Genomic DNA, 10,633 nt, shown 5'->3' with positions numbered 1-10,633 from the left:
GTTGTTTGGCGGGCCCGGGCTGGGGATTCGAACCCGCCACCTTAGGTGTATGTGGCTGGCGCCTTAGCCACTTGAGCCACAGGCGCCGAGCCCCTTCATGCTAATTTCATTAGCTACTTTCAAAAGCTTCTGTCTAAGAAAACTCTAAAATCAATTTTAAATCCTGGCTGGCATGATGACTCACACCTATAATCCCAGAACTTTGGGAGGCTGATGCAATGGGATTGCCTGAGCCCGGGATTTGAGACTAGTCTGGGCTATAGTAAGACCCTATCTCTATAAAAAGTTAAAAAAAAAAAAAAATCAGCAAAGTGTGCATGCTACTCAGGAGGCTGAGATAGAAGGATCACTTGAGCCCAGGCTGGGGGGAGTTATGATTGACACTGTTGTACTCTAACCTGGACTACCCACATCAAGGCTCTATCTCAGGGCGTGGGTGGGGTGGGGGGGAAATATATCCTTTTTTGAACAAGTTAATGAATAGACAGCAAAACTATTAACAAATGTCATCCCTTGGCTCAGTGCCTGTAGCTCAAGTGGCTAAGGCACCAGCCACATACACCGAAGCTGGAGGGTTTGAATCCAGCCCAGGCCTACCAAACAACAACTTCAATCAAAAATTAGCCAGGCATTGTGGCAGGCACCTGTTGTCCCAGCTACTTGGGAGGCTAAGGCAAGACAATCGCTTAAGCCTAGGAGTTGGAGGTTGCTGTGAGCTATGATGCCACTGCACTCTACCCAAGATGACTTGAGACTCTGTTTCAAAAACAAAAACAAAAACAAAAATAAACAAATGTCATCTCTTTTAAAGAATAATCAAGGTTTTCATCACTATTAGGTCTAGAAGGAAAAAAAAGAATAATCAAGATTCTAGAGCTGGGCAAACAAGGATAGTTGGTCAAGCGTTTATTAAAGTGACCATGACCAACACCAAAAAAGCTCTGGTTCTAGCTAAAAGAAAAATTTAAAATATATCCTGTCTTTCCCCAATGTCCTAACCTAAACTTTGAGAAGATATCCTTTATACGTTCCTTTTATTATAATACTAAAAGTTATGAGGCAGCTTCTGCATTACTAGGGAAAAATTTTAGGGGAAATCATCAAAATAAACATAGTTAAATAAAGAGTAAAGCTCACTCCCTTAACAGACTAGGGGCCTTGACAATGCACTGTAACATTATATTTACTGAGACCTGGGTGACAACAAATTACAGATGAAGCAGATGTGCAAAACCTGTGTTTTTAGACAGGTTCCTTACCCTATCACCAAATGCAGGCCAAGCCTTCCAGGAGGCCAGCGTGCTGTGGCTGCAGCCCAAAGGCGCCCTATTGGCCCACAGCAGCGGGGGGGACCAACATCAGAGCCAGGATGCGCCCTTCAGCTGCACACCACAGCTGCCTCTGGGCCTAGCCCACTGGCATGCCCACATCTACCGTGACTGGCATGACTTCCTGTACCTGTGTGTATACCATGACTACACATGTGACACCTGGGTGCTGTACCATTGGAGCCTCCGGCTCACGCTTTCCTAGTCTGGCACAACTCACCACTTTCACACAGCCTTCTTCCTGTGTTGCATGCATAAGCCTCCCCCTATCTACCTGACTTGGACAAGGTGGTGGGCTGCTAGTGTTTATCTCAATTAGAGGCAACTGAATAGTTAATATCAGAAGAAATTTGGTTGGCACCCCACGGTTCTGTGAATTAAGAAGACTTGAAAACTCTGCCTCTCTGACCAGCACATATTTTGTCTGGATCATGCATTGAAGAGCTGCAACGATGGCTGCCAACCACATTATTGACCACTGATGATCCCAGCTTTTACCAGGTGATGAGCTGTACTTAGACAATTCAGACTTTTAAAGAAATATTCTATCTACTGAAAAAAAGACTGAAGAAATCATGAAAACAAGAAATTTCACCAAATAGTGATATACAATCACCATCTTCATAATATCCATATTTATTCTAAGAACTATGTGGTAAGAGCCATTTGTAGGGTGCTACTTGTGTAAGCTGGCCTACTTGATGTAATCCTAATGAATAGAGTTGAATTTTCTTGAAATTTAAGGAACTCTGTGCCTATAAAAACTATAATGGGATGCTTTTTCATTTCAGGTGCTCTCTTCTTTTTTTTTTTGAGATAGAGTCTCACTATGTTGCCCTCAGTAGAGTGCCAGAGTGTCACAGCTCACAGCAACCTCAATCTCTTGGGCTTAAGTGATTCTATTGCCTCAGCCTCCCAAGTAGCTGGGACTACAGGCACCTGCCACAATGCCTGGGTATTTTTTGTTGTAGGTGTCACTGTCGTTTAGCAGGCCCAGGCTGGGTTTGAACTTGCCAGCCCCGGTATATGTGGCTGGCACCCTAACCACTAAACTACAGGCACTGAACCACTTACTTTATTAAACTTTACAGTATGCCACAAGTATAAAGCTTATAAATAATAAATAATCTTGTTGCCAAAACAAGAAAAACATTTCACAAGGGTCCCCACTTCTATACTGTTTTATTATCTCAAAAGTTTAAGTAAAATGTTCTACTGCCATTGTTGTTCTGTCAGGTGTATTATTAGCACATTCCTTAAGGTGCTCTATCTTAAGACTTTTGGCTGCAATTGGTTTAAGGGTGCGAACAGTAGAGTGAGGCATCTGTTAAGTGATAATGTCTTGTTTTCTTTCTATGTCTCTAGCTTGATTAAGACACAATTCTTTTTAGAACCTAATGGCATTAATTATGTTTCCCAAATGAAAACTATTTTAGTTAGTATTTTAAAGAAATAACGAAGCAATAACAAGAATCATTATTTTTACTCCAGGGTGTTAATGAAAAGAGGATACAGAGATGCAATGTTGAATTAGTGATGTATATTTTCAATGTGTAATTTTTTTACATCCCTGAAGATAATAAACATTTATTGACTAAAGGCAGAAAATAGGATACTAATTCTATTTTAAGATCATATATATTATATGTTAATCTATTTCAAGATCATATATATTTACATTGTATGACAGATTTCATTTTTCATGAAATACCTTAGTTTTCCTACCTACAAAAAAAAGGCAATGATAAATTTTTAAAAAATGCAAATAGAGGCTCGGTGTCTATAGCTCAGCAGCTAGGGTGCCAACCATGTACACCAGGGCTGGTGGGTTCAAACCCAGCCTGGGCTGGCCAAACAACAATGACTAACAAAGAGTACAACAACAACAACAACAACAAAAAAGAAAGAAAAGAAAAGAAAAAAGGACACTCCTCTCCCTCATTGCTTGCTATTTCTTTATTAAAAAAGAAAAAATGCAGACATTTTTGCCTCCTGGCAAAGCAATCGTTCTCCCAGTTGCTCTTTGACAGGTGACTTTTCCGTTCATTAGTGGTATATACTTACTACTCTAAAGGCACATAGTTTTTATTTTTGTTCTGGGGAAAGGGGATGCAGATGATTTTCTAATAAGTCTTTTTATGCCAGTTCTATAAGCATGGCTGTGAAAGCAATGTAATTTCAACAATTTACTTTTGTGATATGAGAAGGTACACGTGGAGGAGTAATTTAGTGATTCCCTAAATTTTTCTAACCCCATTTGCTTATCTCCTCTCTAAGTTTGAAAGATTTTAAACCACTGAATATTGGGATTCAGAAATATGTCTAAAGATAAGCCAGCCTCTCTTCCCAACCTTTGCAATCCCTTATGGCGGTGGTTCTCTAACTTTGGTCCATGTCATAATCACCTGGCAGGCTTGTTAAAACACAAATTATAAGACTCTATTTCCCATTTCTGATTTAGTAGGTCTGGGGTAATGGATGGGAATTTATAGCTTTAACAAGTCCCCATAGTGCTGCTTATCTGGGAAACATTACGTGAGAACTGCTGCCTTAAGGCAATATTACATATCAAGACCTGTTGGGCGGTGCCTGTGGCTCAAGGAGTAGGGCAACGGCCCCATATGCTGGAGGCAGCAGGTTCAAACCCAGCCCCAGCCAAAAAACTGAAAAATAGGGCAGCGCCTGTGGCTCGGAGGGGTAGGGTGCTGGTCCCATATGCTGGAGGTGGTGGATTCAAACCCAGTCTTGGCCAAAAACTGCAAAAAAAAAAAAAGAAAGAAAGAAAGAAAGAAAGAAAGAAAGAAAGAGAGAAAATTAAAAAAAAAAAAGCAAAAAACTGAAAAATAAAAAAAAGACCTGGTAAAACAACATCTTAACTAAAAAGTTTATGAAGTTTTGACACCCGACCCTAAAACACTAAGAATCACTGAAAGGATATAACTCAATATTGTCTTTGAAAAAGTAAATGCCCCCAAATATAGCTGACAGTATTTAAATTAGTATAAATTTTATTGGGGTATAATCAGGTAAAATACTAAGATAAGTCATAATAAGTAAAAATGGTAAACCAATAATTCAAAGGGAGAAGAAAAACCCTTTTATGTGCCACAACATTCACTTAACATTATTGATAACTGCAAAAGCTGAAAACTAGACAAATGGCAAACTGGAGAATGCAAGTGTCAGTATACTGTGCAAACGGACCATCACTTGAACATAATAATCAAGTATACACATGCACAGAAAGGTGGAACCAAAATATTAAACAGAAAAAGTGGAACATAAAACTGGTCATATAAATGTTTAATTAATCAGAGCCATCCTCAACAGATGCAATATTTATTTAAGGTGAAAGGAGGTATTTTAGATAATATTTTTATAAGATATTCTAATTACTCAAGATATTTTATAGAATATTTTGAAATAGTTTCTGGTATACAGATTATAGTGACCATCTAACTTATTGAAAATTACTTTTAATATTTACGAATAGTTAAAAAATTAAAAGCAAAAAAATGGCTAAGAAAATCTATTATTTTTAGGAGAATACTTTTCGAAAACTATTATATGAAGAAATAAGAAACAATACTACGTTGCTGTGCCCAATTACTACGTTGGGCACAGCAACTAAATCACTTGAAGCAAACATACAGAGTTGTAAAGGCAACAGATTACTGATAATGATAATGATAATTACAAAACAAACAAACATGGGATTCAGAGCCTAATAATCTTAGAGAAATCCTTCAAGAAGACTTAATCATTAGAAATATTACAAATGATAAAACACAAAGATAGTCCAGAAAGAAAAAGGGAAGAGAAAGGGGGGGTGTATTTGCTGGGATCTCACCTATTGTACATAAGGCAAGGGTACATTTCAAAACAACTATGAGTACATTGTAAATGTCTTACCACAAAAATAAGTAAGTGAGGTGATGATTATGTTAATTAGTTTGAGTTAAGCATTCCACATTGTGTATCAAATCATCATATTGTACCCCATAAATGCATACAGTTATGATTTAATAAAAATTGAGTTAAAAAAAACTAAAAAATTGGTAAAAAATATCAACTTTTAAAGTTTATGACTTACTGTTTTGATTCACTGTGGCAAACTTCCAAGGTTGGATCATTATAAATAAAAGCAGCCTCTAAATCGTTGACCCTTACTCGGTATATTCTACACTGTTTGCTGCTCAATTTAATTCTATTCAAGTTTGCAACTGTGGGAAATATAGTCAGTTCCACAAATCCCTGTAAAGATAAAAAATAGCAGCTTCATTATAAAGACTGGTATATTTTAGAGCATACTTCTTTGATTTCTACTATATATACACATATTATACTCCATATATAAAATCATAAATAGCTGCATACACATATGTGCTCTACAAGTATCTTAATTTCAAACATGACTGTCCTAATGACTGACCAGGTATAACTTATGAATATTTTATCATCCAGATCAGTAAAAATTAGTTCCCAGGTGATATCGTCTCCAGGGCATCTATCAGAAAATAAAGTAAAAGGACTAACTAATCTCAAATACAGTAAATTATAGACAGATTGGAACCCAAAAAAGGAAGAAGGAAAAAAAAAAGGAGCGGAAAGTGAAGCAAACCCAGAAGGCTGGTGAATGAAAGAACTTGGCAGAAAAAAATGGGGGGAAAAAAACTACACCACCTTTGACAGATCATCCAGACAGAAAACCAAAGACGAAATAGCAGACTTCATCTGCACTACAACCAAATGGACCTAATAGATCTTTACAGAACACTTCATCCAACAGTGGCAGAATACACATTCTTCTCAGTACATGGGTCATTCGCAAGGACAGACAATATGTTAGGCCACAAAACAAGTGGTAAAATATTTTTAAAAAATCGATATATATCAAGTATTTTCTCTGACCACAATGGAGTAAAACTAGAAATTAATAACAGAAGGAACAGTGGAAACTATACAGACACATGGAAATTAAACAATATGCTCCTGTGGTCAGTGGGTCAATTAAGAGACTAAGAAAAAAAATGTTAAATATATTGAAACAAAAATGAAAACACAACATACCAAAACCTATGTGATACAAAAAGAGCACTATTAAGAGGAAAATTTATAGCAATAAGTGTTTTTATCAGGTGGCACCTGTGGCTCAAAGGAGTAGGGTGCCAGCCCCTTATGCCAGAGGTGGTAGGTTCAAACCCAGTCCCGGCCAAAAACTGCAAAATAAATAAATAAATGCTTATATCAAAAAAGGTAGAAAATCTTCAAATAAACAACCTAATAATATATCTTAAAGAACTAGAACTGAGGCTTAGTGCCTGTGGCTCAAGTGGCTAGGGCGCTAGCCACATACACCTAAGGTGGTGGGTTCGAATCCAGCCTGGGCCCGCCAAACAACAATGACAGCTGCAACCAAAAAATAGCTGGGCATTGTGGCGGGTGCCTGTGGTCCCAGCTACTTGGGAGGCTGAGGCAGGAGACTTACTTGTGCCCAGGAGTTGGAGGTTGCTGTGAGCTATGATGCCACAGCACTCTACCCAGGGGGATAGCTGGAGGCTCTGTCTCAAAAAAAAAAAAAAAAGAACTAGAACTGAATGGGAAAAAAAGAAAGCTTTTCCTCTAAGATCTAGAAAAAGACAAGGATGCCCACATTCACCATTGTTATATCGTATGAGAAGTTCTAAATAAAGCAATCAAATAAAAGAAAGAAAGAAAGGGCATCCAAATTGGAAAGGAAGAAGTCACATTATCTTTGCAGACGAAATGATCTTATAGCTAGAGAAACCTGAAGTCTCCACACAAAAACTATTAGAACTGATATACAAATTCAGTAAAGTTACAGGATACAAAATTGACATTCAAAAATCTGCAGCTATTTCTATATGACAATAGCAAACTATCAAAAAAAGAAAAAAAAAAACCCAAGAAAGCAATCCCATATACAATAACCACAAGTAAAAATAAAATATCTAGAAATAAACTTAACCAAAGAAGAGATTCCCTACAAAGAAAATCATAAAATACTAGCAAAAGAAATTGAAGACGACACAAAACAATGGAAAGATACCGCCTATTCCATACTCAAGCATTGGAAGAAATCAATATTGTTAAAACATCCTTATCACTCAAAACAATCTACAGATTCAATGCAATCTCCAGCAAAATACCAGAAAAAATAATCCTAAAATTTATATGGAACCACAAAAGACTTGGAGTAGCCAAAGCCATCCCAAGCACTCTTGGCTTCCCCAAGTGCTAGGAGACCAAGGAGGGAGGAACCCTTGAACTCAGGAGTTGAGCAAAAGCAAGACCCTTTCTTTACTAAAAATGGAAAACAATTAGCTAGATGTTGTGACAGGCGTGGGTAGTTCCAGATACTCAGGAGAACGAGGCAGAAGGATAGCGTGAGCCCAGGAAACTGAAGATGGCTGTTGAGTTAGCTAACTCCAGGGTATGTGAGCCTGGGCAAAAGCATAAGACTGACTCAAACAAACAAACAGAGAAATCATGTTACCTGACTTCAAATTATACCACACAGGTATAGTAACTGAAATAGCATGGTACTGATATAAAAACAGACACATATGTGAATGGATACAGAAGAGAGAATCCAGAAATAAACCCCCAAATCTATAGGGAACTCATTCTAAACAAAGTGCCAAAAATTTATTGGGGAAAGGACAATGTCTTCAATAAATGGTGTTGGGAAAACTAGGTATCTAGCAGGAGAATTAAACTAAGACCCCTTTCTCTCACCATATACAAAAATCAAATCAAAATAAATTAAAGACTTAAATCTAAGATCTGAAATTATGAACCTACTAAAAGAAAACATTGGGGACACACTCCAAGAAATTGGTCTGGGCAATGATTTCCCGAGTAATATATGAAAAAAAAAAGCATAGGTAACCACAGCAAAATTGTACACAGGGGATCACATAGAGCTAAGAAGTTTTTGCACAGCAAAGAAAACAATCAACAGAAGCAACCTGCATAAAAGGGAAAATGAGGTCATTATATACATTATCCCAGGTTGCTGGCAGTAGTTTCATTCTTCTACTAATGGCAACAGCTCCTATAAGGGAATTCTTTCCTATGGCTAGAGTAGGTTCTATTAAATTCTTCCTCCTTTTGATCTTTCAAGCCCACAAGTGTTAACTGTTCTTTACCGTTGCTAGCTCAGTGTCCCTAACACCTTGTTAGGTTCTCTTAACCCTGTTTGTTCTAAACAGTACCATCGCTAATTTCCCTCAATTAATCTGTACATGTGTGCCATTTTTTTTCCTTTCAGGGACCTAACCCATACACCATTCAACCAATAGTTCTAGTGGGAAACAAGTCATCCACAACACAATTCGTTTCTAAAGAGTAACCTGCAACTCCTTTCTATCAATTCTTCCAGGTTAGTAGGGATGGAGGTGAAATGATACACAAAAAGAAGGTACAGAGGACGTTTAGATCATTAAATCAGCTCTCAACAAGACTTTAGGCGACAGCTTGAGCCTGTGTCTCAAAAAATAAAAATTAAAAAAACTTAAAGAAAAAAACAGAATAAACTTACCACAACAGATTTTCTCTGGAAGTTTATGTTGTTTATGCAGACGACCTGATGAGTTGTATATTACAAAATATGAAAATAAAAGAGAAACAATTTTTGTTATTAAATGAAAGCATAAGCTTATCCAGATATAAACAAGGGTTACGTTCTTAATAGCTCAAAATCACGTCGATCTTTCATTCTAAAACAATCCCTACAATTTAAGATAACTTGTTTTAAATCTAGCAACAGCCCCGAAAATAGATCTCTTTTGATAGAAATGCAACTTAGTGCTCTTAAAAAGGTATCTTTCAAGGGGAAATAAATCTGCTGAGTAACACTGTCATTCACAATATTTTCCCTCCACAAACACCATTTCCATCACAGGGAATTCTAGTTTCCCACGAGGTTTCTCAGCCCCAAAAAGTCGGCTTCAAGGAATTACAAAATACAATGAATGGCAACAAAACCGTAAAGAAGTGAGATGGAAAAAATACTTATAATTTATATGGCCGTGGGCTTTCAAAGCCCTTGTCTCCTTTCTTCCTGTTCATTCTGGCGGGCTCTAAACCAGTCGGCGGCATGAAGCGGTCCCGCGGAGCCTGGCTTCCCCGCGTCCCGGGGGGCTGCGGGGCATTATTCGTCTCGGGGACCTCACAGCCCCAGCTCCCGCTCGGCCGCCACCAGCCACGCCCCGCGGCCGGGACGCCGTCGGCGCCCAGACCCGCCCGACCGCGGCAGCCTCAGATTCGCTCCCTCCACCAGGCTCCTAGAAAGCGCCTGGGCCAGGATTCTGTCACAGAGATGCCCGGCTCTGCAACCGCTCAAAGATACCGTCCCCCGACATCTTGGCCGTGGCCTTTGACCTCAGACGTCAGCGGAAGAGGAAAGGCGGACGAGGTAGAATCCGGAAGTATTGCAGCAGTAGGCGGGATCTGAGCGCTAATACGAGGATTTCTGTATTTTCCTTTTCCTGTGCACGTGGTGAGATTTGTTAAAATTCAGTAAAGTGAAAATATCTAGTGGGGGAAAGGAGATGAGTTTGCGAAGGGCCAGGTAAAACAGGCTCAGCGGCTACTGCTAGTTAAGGGGTCTCCCAAAACCAGAAAGAGGGGTGTTCCTCTGGCTGTGTTAAACAGACACCCCACTCTCATTGGGTCCCAGTGATTTAAACTGTAAACTTTGTAATTAAACTGCAAGCAGTCTAAGTGTCACATTCTAGAACTCTGGAGTCATCATTAGACATTGCTACATCAGTATTTATTTTAAAACTGTACTAAAATTTATATACTCAAGTCACCTTTGACTTAGGAAATTACAAGATATACAAGGTAACAAATTATCATTGGTATATAATGAGTACTACAGTTTTTATAGTTTTCTCCTTTTAAAATGTGTATAATTTGGCTCGGCGCCCGTGGCTCAAGCGGCTAAGGCGTCAGCCACATACTCCAAAGCTAACAGGCTCGAATCCAGCCCGGGCCTGCCAAACAAGGACGGCTGCAACCAAAAAATAGTTCAGCATTGTGGTGGGCGCCTGTAGTCCCAGCTACTTGGGAGGCAGAGGCAAGAGAATCGCTTGAACCCAGGAGTTGTAGGTTGCTGTGAGTTGTGATGGCACAGCATTCTACCCAGGGCGATAGCTTGAGGCTGTCAAAAAAAAAAAAAAAAAAGTTTAGGGCAACGCCAGTGGCTCAAGGAGCAGGGCACCGACCCCATATGCCGGAGGTGGTTGGTTCAAACCCAGCCCTGTCCAAAAGAAAAA

General features: G+C 39.0%; 1 protein-coding gene across 3 annotated transcripts in view; it reads right to left on the bottom strand.

Moving 5' to 3' along the window:
* TAF2 (TATA-box binding protein associated factor 2) overlaps nucleotides 1-9,814 on the bottom strand; it is a 72,716-nt gene extending 62,902 nt beyond the window's left edge. For 2 of the 3 annotated variants that reach the window (XM_023517279.1, XM_023517282.1), the window contains exons 1-3: nucleotides 9,370-9,724; nucleotides 8,893-8,947; nucleotides 5,422-5,582 (exon numbers count right to left, since the gene is read on the bottom strand). In XM_023517279.1, coding sequence (XP_023373047.1) covers nucleotides 5,422-5,582; nucleotides 8,893-8,947; nucleotides 9,370-9,452 — 299 coding nt within the window. In that variant the 5' untranslated portion in view covers nucleotides 9,453-9,724. Of the gene's footprint in view, nucleotides 1-5,421; nucleotides 5,583-8,892; nucleotides 8,948-9,369 lie in introns of all 3 variants that reach the window. The other variant, XM_003782382.2, reaches the window with a different exon arrangement.
* Nucleotides 9,815-10,633: the final 819 nt, after the last annotated feature.

The sequence above is a fragment of the Otolemur garnettii genome, unplaced genomic scaffold, assembly GCF_000181295.1.
Source record: "Otolemur garnettii isolate 467f Iridium unplaced genomic scaffold, OtoGar3 scaffold00004, whole genome shotgun sequence".
Taxonomy (NCBI): domain Eukaryota; kingdom Metazoa; phylum Chordata; class Mammalia; order Primates; family Galagidae; genus Otolemur; species Otolemur garnettii.
The sequence above is the reverse complement of the archived record's forward strand: the minus strand, read 5'-3'. Positions and strand labels throughout refer to the sequence as shown.